We start from the raw sequence: 17,215 nt of genomic DNA, 5'->3' as shown, positions 1-17,215 counted from the left end.
ATAGCCCCCCTTAACTGTGTGTCAACCTTCATTCTTTTTTGTACAGTCTGTTGGAAGTAGCTTGTCCTTGTTGAGTCCCAAGGACAGATTCTGAATTTATTTAAATTTTTATCTTTTTGAGTCAGGGTCTCCCTATATAGCCTAGCCAGCCTGGAGCTCGCTCTGTAGACCAGGCTGGCCTCAGAGATCCACCTGCCTTTGTTCTCCCAGTGCTAGAATTAAAGGTGTGCACCATCATACCTGCATTCCCGACTAAATGTATGTCTCTATTAATTAGTTTGTGTGTCCCCATGAGTTTGTGTGTATTCTGTGTGTCCCAGAGCCCACTGAGACTAGAAGAGGGTGTTAAATCCCTTGGAACTGGAGTGACCGCACAGTTGTAAACCACCATGTGGTTCTTGGAACCAAACCCACTTTCTCTGCAAGAGCAGCCAGTGCTCCTAACCACTGAGCCCAGCCCAACTGTCACTGTATTTCTGAGTGACTGCTCCCTGTCCCAGTTGTTGTCTTGGGTGACAGAAAGAAACACCTTGATCCAAAATAAACTTTATTCCCAACACAAGACAAAATGTACAAACAGAACTCTGCTAAAGAAGGGGAGGAAGAGGTGTGGTAGCCCCCGAGACTCAGGTAGCTGGAAGGCAGAGGGAGGACTCTCAAAGGATGGTGGTGGCGGCAGGGAGCACTTCCTGACTAATGAAAATGTCCAGGTCCAGTGAGGGATCTTCCAAGTCCAATTTTAGAAATTTATCCACCAGGGCCTGGCAACTGCAGGGGAGAAAGAACTGAGTGATTCTGGGTCATCAAACTCGCTATGCAGAGGGGAGCATCTGTGTGAAACCGCAGCCTTGAGGAGCCAAGGGTTTCAAAGGCAGCCATGGACACTGGGTTGCTCTTGTTCGTCGTTTTCTGACAAGGTCTTGCTATGTAGCCCAGGCTGGCTTTGAACACCCGGCTTACAGCCATGTGCCACACCTGACTTGGTGAGGAGAGCACAGGGCTGCAGGAGGGCCAGCTGAGGCCTGGTGAGAGAGAACACAGGAGTCTGAGGAGCCCAGCAGGCCCCACTCACTTTTCCATCTGGGTCCTCCTCACAAGTTCATGCATGGGCTTGACGGGCTTCCCGCTGCGGATCGAGTCTGAGACCTAGTGTAGAAAGCCCGAGAAGGATGGGTGAGGGGGCGAGGGCATTAGGGAAGAGGGGAAATGAGAGAAGACTGTGGGCCTTGAAGCCCAGAACAGGTAGAAGGGTACTGAGATGGCTCGGTGGCTAAGAGCTCTTACTACTCTCACAGAGGACCTGGACTCAATTCCCAGCACCCACGTGGCAGCTCAGGAGCCATCATAACTCCGGTTCCTGAGATTCGATGTCGTCTTCTGACCTCCACACGCACCGGGCACCCGTGGTACATTTCCATAAACTCAAGGAGACTCTCATATGCATAAAATAAGTAAATCTTAAAAAAAAAAAAACCTTAGAGGAGCCACGCTGTACTCAAGGGGGTACCCCCCCTGTGGTGGGGGTGTCGCACACAATGCTCATCACCTCTTTGCCTCGAGCAATGAGTGGGTCAGGAAGTCCAGCCTGGGCCGCAGTGTAGGAGGCATGGCTGGCACTGGCGACGCCATGGCAAAGCTGATAGAAGAAGACAAGGTCGTTCCCATCCTCACAAGTCTCCATGGTCTTCAAAGAGAACAATGACAGTGTGCCCTCGGTCCCTGGCACTGAGAAGAGGGAAAGGCTGTGGTGGTCAGAGTGACTTCCTCACCAAATACTGTACCAGGGGTCCTTGCGGCAGCAGCTGCAGCTGAACAAGGCTCAGGAAGTTGGTGGCCACAAAGATGTGCGGGCAGCTGGGTCCCAGTGCTAGCCAGTGACGGAGCACAGCAGTCAGAAGTGCCAGACCATCCACCTGTCAGCGGGCAGAGGTGAGAGGGCAGAGCCAGGGCGTCTGTGTCCTGTGCCTGCCCTGGCTCCCCCTCCCCTCTGTCCACGAGTCCTCTTCCTTTCCTGCCCCTCATCTTCCTCCATCCCCTCTGCTTAGCCTCTCAGCCTTTTCCTCCGTACCGAGTTGGTTCCCTTCCCAAATTCGTCAATAAGGACCAGAGAGTGCTCTGTGGCATTGTTCACTGCTTTCGCCACCTGCCAGGCATGAGGGGAACAAGGGAGCTTCCTCAGCGCTCAGGGCTGTGCTATGTCATCAAGAATAAACTCCTTACGTGTGTCCCCCTAAACCGCAAGCTTTTTTTTTTTTTTTTTTTGGTTCTTTTTTTTCGGAGCTGGGGACCGAACCCAGGGCCTTGGGCTTGCTAGGCAAGCGCTCTACCACTGAGCTAAATCCCCAACCCCAACCGCAGGCTTTTAAGCACCAACTCCTTTATTTGCCCTCACTTGCCAGCTAAGAGGTCACACAAAGGAGAACAGTCGATGGCGTCGTGGCCTCCAGACTCCGGCCTGAGTGCTCCCTGGCCCCCAGTGCACATGATATGCACCTGAGGATGTGTGTTCCTGCCCAGGACTTCCAGGGACACAGCTCCTACCCGGTTATCCCCTCCCGCACCTCCTTCTGCTCCCTTTAACCTGGTTGAGATCAATCATGAAGGTGGAGAGACCGAGGGAGATGGACTCGCAGCTGTGAATTCGGGTGAAGATGGCGTCGATTACCCCAATTTCTGCCTCCTCTGCAGGCACGAAGCTGCCCACCAGGGCCATGAAGGTGATCAAGCCTACCTGGGTAGGGGCAGGGAAGACAGAACATGGGCCTGTTACTGTGCTATGGGCAAAGTAAGATTCAAGTAAATGACAGAGTAAAGAGAGGACGCAGTGGAAGAGAAGAACAGAGGTGTGGCCACACTGTGTCCCGGGTCCTGACTGCAGAACTAACTGCAGAGTCAGGGCTGTGGGTAGAGGTGCACTGGGGCACGGCATGGGTCTATTTGGAGGTTGGTCCAGGGGCTTCCTAAAGGACCGACTGTCCCTCAGAGCACAAGGACATGTACTGTGGGGGAGCAGAGGATGCGGCCTGGCTGTCAGCGGAGGTCGAGGAGGAGATGCGAGACACCTCGGCTGTATGGCCCTCACCTGTTTCAGATATATGCTTTTCCCTGAAGAGTTGGGTCCAGTGATGACTTTGACCCTCCCCTGGTCCCCACCGCAGTCTGTGGAGTTGGGCACGAAGGTCCGTGCGCACAGCTCCATCAGTGGATGCCTGTGGTGGGTGGAGAGGCACTGCATGGTTTGTGGGTCCAGAGGATGAACCCCCCACAGCAGCAGACAGAGCCTCACTCTCTTCTCACCGGCCATTCTTGATTCGTACTCCCTGGATGCAGGGAGAGTAATGCGGTCTCGAATAGCCGTAGTCCCGGGCGGCACTGGCAAGAGCCAACAGGACGTCCAGGCGGGAGGCAAGGTCCAGTACCCGAGTCAAGACCGGAGCCCGTGCCAGCACCTGGCACTGCAGCTGGTGCATCAGCAGCATCTCCTGGTCTGGGAAAGTGCAGGAGAGAGAGGTGCATGGAAAGATCTGGAACAGGCATATGGCTGCAGGGTGAACTCCCAGAACCATTCAGAGGGGCCAGGCTGAGGGCAGCATCTGTCCCCCTGCTGCCTCCCACCAGGGCTCCTCACCCCGGATCTCGCAGTGCAGGTCTCCCAGCAGTGCGTCCAGCTCCTTGGTCCGGGCGCTACGGTAGTGCAGCTTGTCCTCTGAGAGAAACTGGGTGCAAGGAGTCCGAGCTCTGGGATTTGGGGGTTTTGCTTTGTTTCGGGACAGGATTTCACTCTGTAGCCCTGGCTGGCCTGCTACTCACAGGGATCCACCTGCCTCTGTCTCCAGAGTGCTGGGATTAAAGCTGATCACAAGCCAGGCAGTGCACACCCTTAATCCCCGACACTTGAGAGACAGAGGCAGGTGGATCTCTGTGAGTTGCAGGCCAGCCTGGTCTACAGTGAGTTCCAGAACAGCCAGGGCCACACCACCCTGCCCCAGAGGCTTTTCATCCCTGGGTTCCTCTCTCCCCTCCACCTGCCTGGATCTCCCCTACCCCGTCCCCCTCCCCCGTCCCTCAACTGCTCTTCTGACTCAGGATTGGCAAAGCTTCCTAAGCTACCCCATTGACCCCACGTCTTGCTCGGCGTCAATGGGTCCAGACCCTTCTTCCAGCTTCTTATCACCTCCTTATCCCACTCCACTGCCCACTCCGCAGAGAGGTCAAGACACTCACCATGAAGTCCAGTCCCTCGATCTCAAAGTCACTGGCCTCCACCATGAAAGACAATCGGGGAATGGAAAGGAGGAAGCCGATCTGGGAAGAGAAAAGAGACAGAGTGGGCAGTGACCTACGAACACCCTCTGGTCCTAGAGGAAGCCCAGACATCACCGGGATCCTCCATTCCTCTGTGGGAGACAGAAGTCACCAAAGGTATTCATGTCCCTGGATTTAAGGACGGCCAGGTATGACAGTGGGTGTCTGTCATCTGCTGACTGCCTGGGTGGATTTAGCTCATCTGGCTGGATGCCACCTCCTCCCTCATTGCTTCACATGAGACCTCTGGATGAGTCCCAGAGCCGCTGTCCTCCTCCTCCCCTCTAGCACTCTAAGCCATTCATGTGTCACAGGAGACTCCTGGGGACTTCGCCTCCCCCTGCACTCACCAGAGGGATGTAGATGACACTGCATGAGGGGATGCAAGAGTCCAGGTTCTCCAGCTCCTTCTGAGCAACTTCCGTGAGGAAACTCGGAAGCCCCATCAGCCTTCTCTTTTCTAGGTGTGGAGAAAATTATATGCACATAAAAAACAAGGTGTGGGAGGACTAAGGTTCAAGGTCAACTCTGGCCACATGAAACTAATATTTTTTAATAATTCCTGATTGTCTGGGCATGGTGGTGCATGCCTATAATCCAAGCACTCCAGAGTGGGAGCAGAAGGATCAAGAGTTCGAGGCTCTCCTTAGTTATATACTGAGTCTGAGGCTAGCCCATGCTACTGGAGACTCTGTCTCAACAACAAAGGAAGATCTTTATTCTGGATGTAAAGCAGATTCCCATATATGGTGTCTATCCAAGAATGGATTCTATGGCTGACCCAGGGTCCCCACGCCCAGGGCCCCATGCCCAGTACTCACTAGCGTCTATTTCAGGATCTATGTTGGGGAGGACTGTGAAGCGATTTTCAGCAAGACTTTCCTCGAAGTCCACCTGAGGAGACAAATTAAGGCATCTATCTAGCTTCTTAGCACCCAGCATCCTCTCTCTGCCCTGTCCCTCAGTTCTCCTTAGGCCCCAGAACCCCCTTTAATTCTCATTTTCAGACACTTCCTCTCAGCATGCTGTTTGGTCACCAGGTGATCCTTTATCTCCCACTCATCCCCACTTTACACCACATTCTCCAGACCCAGACCCTTTCTACTCCTCCATCCTGCCCAGCTGCTGCTGCTGCTGCTGCTCCTCCTCCTCCTTCTTCTCCTCCTCCTCCTCCTCCTGCTCCTCCTCCTCCTCCTCCTCCTCGGTGTCTGGCTTCCACTCACCACCTTCCCGATGAGGCTGGCAATGTGGTGCAGGTCGTCAGAGAACTCCTGGGTAATGTCCCGAAAAAGCTGGATGGACTGGGGCAGGGAACGGCAGGCATCCCTCAGGCCGAGGGCGCTGTACACAGTCTGTGGGAGAGATGACTGAGGAAGGTAATGCCACCCAGGGGAGCCATGTCCCCAGGGAGGGGACATGGACAGAGTGAGAACCACAAAATCCAAGTGAACACTGAGAAGTCATCAAAGGCAAAAAGACACACACAGAAACACAGATAAACACATATCAGCAGGGCGTGATAGTGCATGCCTGTAACCCCAGCAGAGGCAAGTGGATCTCTATGAGTTCAAGGTCAGCCTGTTCTACAGAATGAGTTCCAGGACAGCCAGGGCTACTCAGAGAAACCCTGTCTCAGGAAACAAAAACAAAAACAAAAAACAAAAAAAAAAAAAGAAAGAAAGAAATAAGAAAAAACAAAGAAAGGAAGAAAGAAAAGAGAAGAAAAGGGAAAGAAAGAAAGAGAGGGAAAAAACTATGGAGAGAAAGGTTATTAAGCTTCTACAAGAGGAGGACAAGACAAAAATAGGAATGAAAGTGAAGAAAAGGTGGGGGGACCTGGGGAGATGGCTCAGCAAGTAAGCTCTCGCTGCTAAGCCTGACAGCCTGAGTTCCGTTTCTGAGGTCTGTCTGTGGAGGGAGAGTCTCACTGGTTAGTCTGCTCTGCCTCCCACATGAAAGTCACTGCACATGCAAACACAAACATACACTAAATCACTAAGCGGTTTTTAGAAGCCAGGAAGGAAGTAAAAGAGAAGAGACAGACAAGGAGGCCAGAGTCCTTGAGAACTAACTGTGCAGGCGAGGTCAGGGACCAAGAGCTGATGTAAGCACAGATTAGGCTACGGTCAGAACCAGGGGGAGTGGCCTTCTCTACAAGAGCCGTATAAATTGCACAAGTCCAGGGCCGAGACAGATACAGTGATCTGATAAAGCAGACAGGGTTGTACCGCTGACAAAGTGGGAGAATTTCAAATGACAAGTCTAGCGGGGCCTGAGGCTGTTTGGGAAGCCTTTTCACAGAGAAGGAAATGTGCTAGGTCTGGAATAAAAATTCCAAAGTCAGCTGAGAGCAGGAACAGAGCAAATGAACAGAGGAGGGAGATGCAGTGATCCACACTGATGTGCCAGGTCGAGTTCTAGATCTCATTGTGAGTCAGAGTAGCCCTGTGGGGTGGGCACTACCTCCACTTCCAGTTCACAGATGAGCAGTCTGAAGCACAAGAGGCAATGACAGCCTCAACTGTGGCAGCAAATTAATGGACGGGGGTGAGAACCCAGCATGTAGCTCCCACGATCTCACTCTCACCATGCACCCCTGCTGAGCTGTAGCCTCACCTGTTTACTCTGAGATAAGATCACACTAAGTTACCTACACAGATCTCTAACTCTCTCTGTAGCACAGGCTAGCCTTGTGCTTCTTTTGCTCTGAGGGAACAAGATCTCCTGGGTGTGATGTCAGAAGTCTGTAATCCCACACTCTGGAAGTTGAGGCAGATGGATCACAAGTTCAAGATCAACTTGGATGGTATAATGCATTTGAGGCTAGCCTGTGCTATGTTTTGAGATCCTGTCTCAAAAGTAATCAACCAAACAAGCAAACATCAGTGCTTACGAGGCAGAGACAAAAGGGTTGCTACAAGTTTGAGGCTAGCCTAGTCTACACAGCAAGTTCCAGGACGTGCAGTGCGTACAGTGCTACATAGTGAGACCCTGTCTCAAACTGGATAATAAGTAAATATTCTAAAACATTGATAGAATGCCATGAAGGCTGGGAATCTAGCTCAGTGATCCACCATTTGCCAAGCATACGTGAAGTCCTAGGTTCAATGCCTAGCACACACACAATTGTTTTGTGGTTATATAAGATATTATTATTAAGGGAAAGTAAATGAGTTATACAATAACTCTAAAGTTCTTATGACCTTCACGTCTTAAACCGCTTCAAAATATAAGGGCCAGCAAGATGGCACCACAGGTAGAGGTGCTTGCTGCCAAGCCTGACAACTTGAGTTCAACCCCTGGTTCCCACACAGCGGGAGAAAAGCACTGATGCCTGCGGCTTTTCCTCTCTCCTTCACACTCGCTGACTCCTGTATGCACCCACATTCACCGATAAATGTAATTAGTGTCTAAAAATCAAATGGAAACAATAGAATGGTAAATTTTAAAATTCAAAAAGATACAGAGGCATGGTGGTGCACACTTTTAATCCAAGCACTCAAAAGGGAGGCAGAGGAAGGCCAGGCTCTGTGGATTTTAAGCTAATGGGGTCTACATAAAGAGATCTATTCCAGCCAGGGCTACATAATGAAACCCCATCTCAAGACAAACATACAAACAAAAACAAAGTAAGTAAATGAATGTGGTGGTCTGAATGAAAATGGTCCCCAGAGGCCCATAGGGAGTCGTCTTGTTGGAAGAAGTGTGTCACTGGGGGTGACTTTGAGGTTTCAGAAGCTTGAGCTAGGCCCAGTGTCACTGTCTCTTCTGTTGAGAGCTTTGGTGCCACTTCTAGGAATTTGGCGTTTGTCCCTGGGCTCAGACTCGGCTCAGGTAAGAATTTCAGAAACAGCGACTGACCGTGGGGCTTTGTGTACTAATTTGCTGAATTATTTCCTTGTGTGATCCTTTTGCTTACTACTCTGCTTAATTACTCTCTTGTGTGGTCTCCGGGTTTACATCGCTTGATTACTTTGTCTTTGATCTAAGAACTGACCTAGAATACAAAAGGAGTCCAGGATAGCCAGGGCTACACAGAGAAACACTGTCTCAAAAACCCAGGTGGGGGGGCGGGGGGGGGGGGCTGGAGAGATGGCTCAGTGGTTAAGAGCACTGACTGCTCTTCCAGAGGTCCTGAGTTCAAATCCCAGCAACCACATGGTGGCTTACAGCCATCTGTAATAGGATCTGATGCCCTCTTCTGGTGTGTCTGAAGACAGCTACAGTGTGCTCACATACATAAAATAAATAAATCTTAAAAAAAACCCAAAAAAAACAAAAAACAAAAAACAAAAAAAACCCAGGTGGGTGGGTGGACCAACAGAAGGGACAGACTGATTGATGGATGGATAGGTAAATAAGTAAATAAAAATAAATAAAATAAAAAGCCAGCCATGGTGGCTCACTCCTTTAATCCCAGCACTTAGGAGGCAGAGGCAGGTGGATCTCTGAGTTTAAGGTCAGCCTGGTCTACAGAGTTGGTTCTGAGATAGCCAGGGCTACACAGAGAACCCGTCTCTAAAACTCCAAAAATAAAGAAAAAGCAAGCAGGCAAGGAAGACAGATGAGTGAAACAACACGGGGTGAGGGGACCTTGTGGCTCTGATATGGAACAGCAGCATTGGTACTGACTGTGACAGCCACAGCGAAGTGCTTATGGGTAGAAAGAAACAAAGGCTGGAGATGGAGAGACTGCTGAGTCAAAGGGTTGAAGCTGAATGCTTGGCCACAAGAGGAGTAATTGCACCGTTCCCTGCAAAATATTTGCTATTTCTGCAACACTGAGTTTAAAAGAAACATCAGGGGTTGGGGATTTAGCTCAGTGGTAGAGCGCTTGCCTAGCAAGCGCAAGGCCCTGGGTTCGGTCCCCAGCTCCGAAAAAAAAAAAAAAAAAAAAAGAAAGAAACATCAGTGAGTGAAGTGTGGCAGGGTGTCCCAAGAGAAGAAGGTCTAGACACAGGACACAAAGGCTTGACTCGGACTTCTGATCTAAAAAGTTCTGCAATCCCAGAGCTCAGGGCAAGGGGCAGGGGCAGGGGCAGGGGCAGGGGCAGGAGGACCCTAAGAGTGAGGATTCTTGGTTACATCTTGACTCAAAACAGAGAGAGGCCTTACCTTGTAGAGCACCTGCCAGTCACTGACCTTGGTATGGGACAACTTCATGCGTTTCAGAATCAGCTATAAGCAAAAGGACAGCTATGGTTTGCCATTTGCCGCCTGATACCCCTCAGGGCACACGGTCCAGGTGGGAGAGATGCTCTTTCAGAGGACCAAGGTTTGGTTCCCAGCACCCACACCAGGAGGTTCAGTCACCCATAACTCCAGCTTTAGGTGATCCACCATCCTATTCTGGGCTCTGCAGTCACCCACACTCACATGCGTGTGCTCCACACAGACGCACCTAATTTCTGTTTGAGATAGGGTCTCATTAGGTAGCCTTGACTGAACCAGAACTCACTGTAGAGGCCAGGCTGGCCTAAAATTCACAGGCCCGGCTACACATGCAAATAATTGAAAATAAAATAAATCTTGGGCTGTGTGTAGTGGTGCAGGCCTTTCATCTCAGCACTCCAGAGGAAAGTGGATCTCTGAGTTCAAGACCAGCCTGGTCTACATCGCAAGTTCCAGGACAGCCAGGGCTACATAGGGAGACCCTATCTCAAGAACAAATAAATAGCCAGGTGTGGTGGTGCATGGCTTTACCCCCAGCACTTGGGAGGCAGAGGCAGGCAGATCCGAGGTCCAGGCCATACACGGTTACACAGTGAGACCCTATCCCAAAACAAAAACAAAAGTAACTGAACAAACTAAATTTTAATAAAATAAAAATAAGCAGCCCAATTTTTTTCTATAAGCCTTATTCCCCACCCTGATGGCTACCCTGGGCTCACAGGCACGTTCTTGATGTGGCTCAGGAGACGGTGCATCATCTGGGCCATGTCCAGGTTCTGAGGCATCAGGAAAAACTCAATGACATCCAGACGGGAATTGAGCTCCCGTAGCTCCCGGGTCGGACGTGTAAACCATAGCCTAGAGGGTGAGGGTTGGGATGGGAAGGTTACAAGTCTTCTCTCATCTTCATTTTGCTTGGAAATCTTTGGGGAACATGGTACTATGTGCCTGCAGCACACGACAGGCATGTATGTTATAACTGGCAAGGGTGGGGCCCTGTGTATGTGGGCTTGTTTATATGTACATACTGAAAACTGCCGGAGTCACGATGACTGTGTCTGCACATCATGGCTTTGACGGATGAGACCATGTGTCACTCCATGTGGATGTGTGGTGGAGCGTGTCAGTGTTTTAGAGGGGGAACAGTGTGTCATGGTATTTGTGTGACAACATTGCAGCTCTCTGCAGCTGAGTGGGAGAGGGTGAGTCAATATGAGTTTGCTATCTGTGTGCAGCCTCGACAGTATCTTAGGGAAACAGCATAGACGAAGTCTCATCTCTCTGTGCTCTTTCTGTGTAGATGGCTGGAACTAATTCTCATTCTCTCTCTCCCCGACTCCCTTCCATCCTTCCTTCTTTTGGCAAAGTTGAGGGCTGAGTCAAGGCTTACTCACTACCTAAGCAACGAACTACTAAGCCACATCCCTACCTGCAGTTTTTTTGCATTTTTTATTTATTTATTTTTTTGAGACGGGGCTTCACATAGTTCAGACTGCTCTCCAACTTGCTATATCAGGGTTGACCTAGAATTCCTGCTCCTCTAGCTTCTACTTCCTAGAATTTGCCGGAATTGCAGGTGTTTGCCACAGGTCCCTTCCCAGCCTGCTGTTGTGTGTTGTATGCATTGTGTATATGTGAACACAGATGCCAAGGCACTCATGGAGGTAACTGTGGAGCTGGCTCTGTCCTGCCTTTATGGGGGCTCAGGTTGCTAGGGCTGTGCAGAAAGCACCTTTACCTGTGGAGTTGTCCCATCAGCCCCTAGCCTACAATTTCTTTTTATTTTCTTTTCTTCCACCCCCCTTGCTTTTTGTAAAGGTGTGTGTGTGTGTGAGCATGCATGTGCCATATGTAGAAGATGGAGGACAACTTGTGTGAATTGTTTTTCTTCTTCGATCATGTGAGTTCTGGGAATAGAATTCATAGCCTTGGCTGACCTGGAACTCATAGAGATCTGCCTGCCCTGCCTCTGCCTCTGCCTCCGGTGGGATTAAACACACGGTGGCCATGCTCAACTCATCCTACAACTCTTAATAATGGTCATCTCTTAGTAGAGAAAGTTGATTTGACCCTCAAACATGAGATTACATTTTGACGTGGGTGACTAGAATACTGGGTATATCTCGTAGGAAAGGGCTCACAAGGAGGTTGAGGATGTGATCCTGAAAATTAAAACCGAGGTGAACAGTGGTGTTGTAATCAACTTGACACAGTCTAGAATTACTTCTGAGAATACCATGAGGGATTATCTTAGTTATATTTTTTGATGTGGGAGAACCCACTCACTGCAAGCAGTACCATTCCCTAGCTTGACAGCTAGACTGAATTACTAGGAGAAAGCTACTTATCCAGGGGTATGTTTGCATCTGTGCTGACAGCATAAAGTGAGGATTACACTGGCCACTACACTGGGGTCTATATGGGCAGTTGGTATTTCTAGCACTACTAAATGAAATCGAGTTTGTCACGGCCTGTAGACCACTATTAACAGGCCTTGGTACTCAGTGTGGATTTGCTTATAAACCTATGTCTGAGACCCACTCACCTGAGCAGCTTCTGTCCCCACCTACAGCGACATCTGTTGAGGATTCCTGTGGGTTATGCATAGGGAGTGGACTTGTTACAAGGTAGGCCAGTCTGGAGGCCCGGGTACAGGACAGAAAAGCAACCGAAATTGGTGCCTGGCTTATCACGTGAGGGTGGAAAAAGGGATGGACATTCAGTCAGGGAAACATATGAATGGGAATGGCTGCAACTCACAAAAGCCCATCCCAATATGTAAAACTACAGCATAACCCGTGAGAAGCTAGACACCTGGAGCCACATCCCTAATATGCTCTGAAGCCAGAAGAATCAGATAAAAACTATACAAATCTAAAACTCATCAATCAGTGGACACATTCATACAAAGCCAGAGAATAAACAGTGTTGGTAAGGTCATAGCCGACAACCGAATTACACTGTATGGCTAGAGTCTTCAAAGGAGCTCAGGTCAGGTGGGTGCCAAGACTGAGATACCCGGGCTGGTGTGGAAAAGTCATCTGGCAATGTCGTACAGCCAGAAGAGAGAGCCTGCACGTGGCTGTAGAGTCAATTGCTTTTCTAGCATGTTTTCAGAGGGGTGAACATCAGGCCACACCTACCAAAGAGGCTGAGCCCCTCCTTCAGCCCGCTGGCTACTTTGTACACTGAGGGGTGAGACTCACTCTTGAAAATCTGTAGAACGCTGTCACAGAGAAATGGAGGAGTCTGAATTTCTGTACATTCCAGACATGGCATATACATGTGTGTACATATTTGTTTTTGAGACAGGGTCTCTCTATGTAACCCTGGCTATCCTGGAACTCGCTATGTAGACGAGGCTGGTCTCAAACTTATAGAAATCCCCCTGCCTCTGCTTCTTAGCACTGGGATTAAAGCTGAGCCAGCACACTTGCCTGTGTGCACATATTTGTATGCAGGTGAGCATGCTCTTGCACACATATGCAGAAGCCATGTTCTCTGTCTGCACATATATGTAGAAGCCATGTTCTCTGTCTTGCCCTCTTTTAAGACAAGGTCTCTCATTGAACTTCGAGTTCCCCACTTACTTTGGCCAACTGGCAGCCAGCAAAACCCAGCAGTCGGAGACCCACCCACTCTAGCATGGAGATTGCAGTCACACAAACCGCAGTGAGTGGCTTTGTATGCAAATGCTTAGAATCCAAACGCAGATTCTCAAACGCTAGAGCGTCTACTCACTGAACCGTGTTCCCATCCATACTGCAATGAACTTTTTATAACAAAGGGGGCTGAGAACTGAGAAAAGAAGTGAGATTTAAGTTAGTAATAATCGTTTTATTTCCTGCCTAGCAACAGTAATCTCGACGTGTGGTTTATTACTCACTTTTGTTGGCCTTAGCTTCTCCCCTTAGAAAAGGAAATAAAAGCCAGGTGTGGTGGCTACACCAGTAACCCAAGCACTCGGAAAGCAGAGGCAGGCAGGGAGTGTGAGGCCAGCTGATCTAGACAGTGGGTTCTGAAACGCAGAGACCCTGTCTCAAGAAAAGAAACGAGAAGAAAGAAGACAAAAGGAAGAAGTGAAAAAAAGAAAAGGGTGGGCTGAAGCTGTTGCAGGGTGCCTGCCTAACAGGCCCTGTCCCTCAGTTTGTCCAATGTTGCAAAGAGGAAGGAGGGAGATTCCTGTGTTTTAGCCCCTTCCTTTCATTTACCCTCCGCCACACAATCACCCTTTTCTTTCCTTCAAGGAGAGAGATCTTCGCAGCCCCAGGACTAAAGCCAGAGCCCCAGTAGTATTATGAGAGCCTTAAGCTCAGTCCTTTGTTTCCTCGGGCAGCAGCTGTCTCCACCTCACCTGTAAGTGTCTTGATCTATGCTCACCAGATGGGTCCTGAGAACAGAAAACAGCCACAGGAACGGTGTCTGAGGCATGGGGGTTCATTACTAAACTACTCCCTCAGCTCCCCTCTCTGAATACATCTCTGAACAATCCAATCCCTCTGGTTCTCCTGTGCTGGAGCACACTTCACCCACTGTCCTCTATCCCTACACACACACACACACACACACACACGCACACACACACACACACATGCACAAACACACACACACACACAAACCACACATACACACACACTAACCACACACACACACACAAACCACACACACACACACACACTAACCACACACACACACACACACACACACACACGCACGCACGCACGCACAAACCACACCCACACACGCACAAACCACACACACACCCTTTCTTTTTAGGCCCTCCCAGTCCTCTTTACTTTGGCTGAGGTTTGGATGAGGCACCTACAATACAAACTTCTTAAATCCCAGGATAGGGACGCCAACACTGTAGTCCTCCAGTTCAACCCCAACTCTTCTTCGACTCAGGAACTTGAGCAGCCCTCCAAGTGCCCGGACCTGGGAGGGGACCAGCAGGGAAAGCTGGGCAACACTAATATCTGGAAAACTGCCTTTACAGGGCTGGGCGGTCCAGTCAGAACTCTGACCCGTGGCTGGGAGCTCATGCCTTTCCCCTGCTGCATCTCAGCCCTGGCCCCATGACCCAGCTCACCGTGAGGACACAGTCAAAGGGAATAATGGAGGAGAGGAAGAGGATTTTCTCAGTGGCGGTCATGGACTCGGAGATGAAGGAGTAGTTTCCGGAAAGGAGGCGCTGTTTGCTTATCTCTGGACCTGTTTGGGGAGGATGGGGAGGGAAAGGTCTCATAGCTCCACTCTCTCATCCCACTTTAACAAGAACAAATCTGACCCTATGACGTGTCCAAGTCCACAGAGGTGGTTAAGGGAAGCTAAAGCAAGAACCAAAAACACGGAGATGTAGTCTCATTCCTTTAGTTCTCTATGTAATGTGATGTCTGGCTATAAGCACAACCTGAGAAAGACAAGTGACTCGGGAGAAAATGTCTGGGATTGTGGATTATCTAGGTTAAAAAAATTATAATATATATGTATATATATGTATGCATATACATATATATACATGTATATATGAACTAATACTACCCATTCCATGTCCTTTTTGCAAACCTGCAAGCTTGCAAAGTAGGGATGTATCTTGTGGACCAGGGTTCCCAGAAAGTAACTTTTCCTTTTTATGCAACAAAGGACTTTGGTGTAACTCTAACCCTCAAAACTGTTTTAGGCACCTCTCCATTTTCTTCCATCACTCATCCCTCACATACTTGACCCTGCGGCTTCTCAGTAAGGTGCAGGAGAGATCTTGGGGAGACTCCAGGGGCATGGGAAGCAGTTTTCAGGTAAGGGTACACAGGGCAAGGTCTCAGGTAACAGGAGCCCCTGGGATGGGGACTGGTAACAAAAAAGGAAGGAGCTACCAAAATCCACGCTTGGCAGAAGGATGATTTCTGGTCTCTTTGGCTCTCTGTGCTCCTGGGAGGCTGTGGAGGCAAAAGGCCACAGTCCTGTACACTTCAGTCCTGTTATTGTCTCCACGCTCCCTCCCAGCATACACAATTTAGTAGTCTGTCTTCATTTCCCCATCTCTATGCAATCCTTACCAAGCTTCCCTAGAAATTGAGTCATAGCCTCATCCTGTTTGGCGCTTGTCACAACAGACTGGGGGTTGATTTCATCCAGAACTTGAAAAGAGAAGGAAGGTGAGTCACAGGGTCCTGTACACTTTGACTCTGGGGAAAGTGGCAGCTCTCTTCTTGCCACTGCTCCCGTCAAGAATTTAGTATCTTAGCCAGGCGTAGTGGCACATGCCTTTGATCCCAGCCCCTGGGAGGCAGGGAAATCTCTGTGAGTTCAAATCAGCCTGGTCTATATAGTGGGTTTCAGGATAATCAGAGCAACATAGTGAGATCTTGCCTCAAAAAAAACAAAACAAACTAAATTTATTTTCTATCTGTAAAGGATGCATGCTCTAGGCACACTGGGAGCGTGGTGGGGAATGAGACTTAGTAAAGGCACAGTGGGAAGGAACAGGATTGTTCTGGAAACTATCACTAAAGCCATGAATGGTTTGCCCGAGACAAAATCTGTAGCATTTAACATACAGCAGGTACCTAATAGAGTTGTGTTGGATAATTAATTCCTAAAACCAGCTGACTATAAGGTAAACTAAGTCACATAAGGACGTATGAGTGAACACACTTCCCACCCCAGAGGAGAGGAATCCAGGGTTCCATCCCACCTCTCTGGAGAAGCTTCAGGCTCTCGTGGTCTGGGGCATCTGGCATGAAGTGGATCGTGGAGTCACTAGTGTCATAGTAAGCAATGCCCAGATAACCCGAGCTCCACAGCACACACAGATGGATCTGTCCCCACGAGGAAGGAAAGATCAATATCTGAGCCCCTCCGCAGGGCATGGTTTGGCCATCCCTTATTATTAATCATTTAGCTAAATCTCGGAGATAGGTAGGGGGCGTTTAGTCAAGGTGAAACAGGGTCGACTCAGCCCCTCTCAGTCCTCCCCACTCCTCGGACACCTCGGCCGGCTCCTCCTCGTCCTCTTCCTCGATACCTCCAGGCGCCGCCATTGCAGGCTGAGGGCTGGAGAAGCTGGCTGAGGGGACCCCGGGGCCGGGTCCCGGCGGCGTCCGGCCTGGGGTCGCTCTGAAAGCCATGGGCTCGGCGACTCTGAGGACATGGGAGGGGAAGGGGGTTCAGAAGCAACATCTCAGCAGGTGGCTGGGCCGGTGATGCGCGGGCATTCGGGGGGGGGGGGGGAACAGGCGAGGGGCAGCTCCGAGCTACCGTCCCACCCTCATTTCTGTCACTCGAAGCCGTGCTTTGGAAGCTCTGAAAGAGCGCGCTGTCACGTCAAGTCTCCCGCCACCCACGCCCCTACAGCCTTAGCGCGCTCTTCGGTCCCCACCCTACCGGTGCCGCCAACTCGCGGCACTTTCCCGCCTTTTTCGTCACCTCAGCCGCGACGAGCCACCTCCCTGACCAACCGCCGCGAGCCTGTGGGAAGGACCAGCCAGCCTGTGGGCGTGGGTCGCGCGGGCTCGCTCGTCCCGCCCTCTTAGTCGCTATTGGCTGGAGGGGTCTGCTTAGCTATCCAACGGGAAGGCGGGGAAGGCTCTAAATGCTGACTGGTCCGTTGGCATTGGGGGCGGTGCCAGAGTGTTCAAAATTCCCGCCCTCTGCCTTTGCTAAGCAGCCGTGCCTCTGAGCTTTGATTGATGCTGGGCGGAGCCCGCCCAAAGGCAGAGGGCAGAGCTAAGGTCCCCGC

At 50.3% G+C, this 17,215-nt stretch overlaps 1 protein-coding gene across 6 annotated transcripts; it reads right to left on the bottom strand.

Annotated features, from left to right (window-relative positions):
• Positions 1 to 530: 530 nt before the first annotated feature.
• On the bottom strand, positions 531 to 16,958 carry Msh5 (mutS homolog 5). Of its 6 annotated transcripts, none has more exons than XR_015644560.1 (25): positions 16,903 to 16,958; positions 16,467 to 16,617; positions 16,172 to 16,295; positions 15,534 to 15,614; positions 15,351 to 15,413; positions 14,567 to 14,688; positions 14,303 to 14,412; positions 13,832 to 13,867; positions 12,621 to 12,703; positions 12,023 to 12,068; positions 10,197 to 10,335; positions 9,421 to 9,483; positions 5,529 to 5,657; positions 5,127 to 5,199; positions 4,656 to 4,765; positions 4,225 to 4,305; positions 3,629 to 3,738; positions 3,298 to 3,487; positions 3,083 to 3,209; positions 2,582 to 2,731; positions 2,069 to 2,143; positions 1,770 to 1,913; positions 1,547 to 1,684; positions 1,073 to 1,146; positions 531 to 768 (listed from the first exon to the last, which is right to left on the bottom strand). XR_015644560.1 is itself a non-coding variant. In XM_087597021.1 (25 exons), the coding sequence occupies exons 2-25, from the start codon at positions 16,602 to 16,604 to the stop codon at positions 657 to 659; spliced, it is 2,496 nt and encodes an 831-aa protein (XP_087453147.1). In that variant the 5' UTR covers positions 16,605 to 16,617; positions 16,861 to 16,958; the 3' UTR covers positions 531 to 656.
• Positions 16,959 to 17,215: the final 257 nt, after the last annotated feature.

The sequence above is a fragment of the Rattus norvegicus genome, chromosome 20 (genome assembly GCF_021556685.1).
Source record: "Rattus norvegicus strain SHRSP/BbbUtx chromosome 20, alternate assembly SHRSP_T2T, whole genome shotgun sequence".
Classification (NCBI taxonomy): Eukaryota; Metazoa; Chordata; class Mammalia; order Rodentia; family Muridae; genus Rattus; species Rattus norvegicus.
The sequence above is the reverse complement of the archived record's forward strand: the minus strand, read 5'-3'. Positions and strand labels throughout refer to the sequence as shown.

What these genes read in the sequence shown, in the direction of transcription:
- Msh5 (XM_087597021.1), bottom strand. Translation starts at nt 16,604, where the DNA reads ATGGCTTTCAGAGCGACCCCAGGCCGGACGCCGCCGGGACCCGGCCCC. An exon ending in TCATGATTGATCTCAACCAG is followed by an intron (nt 2,144 to 2,581) that starts GTTAAAGGGAGC and finishes CATGCCTGGCAG; the next exon opens with GTGGCGAAAGCAGTGAACAA. An exon ending in TCATTGCTCGAGGCAAAGAG is followed by an intron (nt 1,147 to 1,546) that starts GTGATGAGCATT and finishes TTTCTACACTAG; the next exon opens with GTCTCAGACTCGATCCGCAG.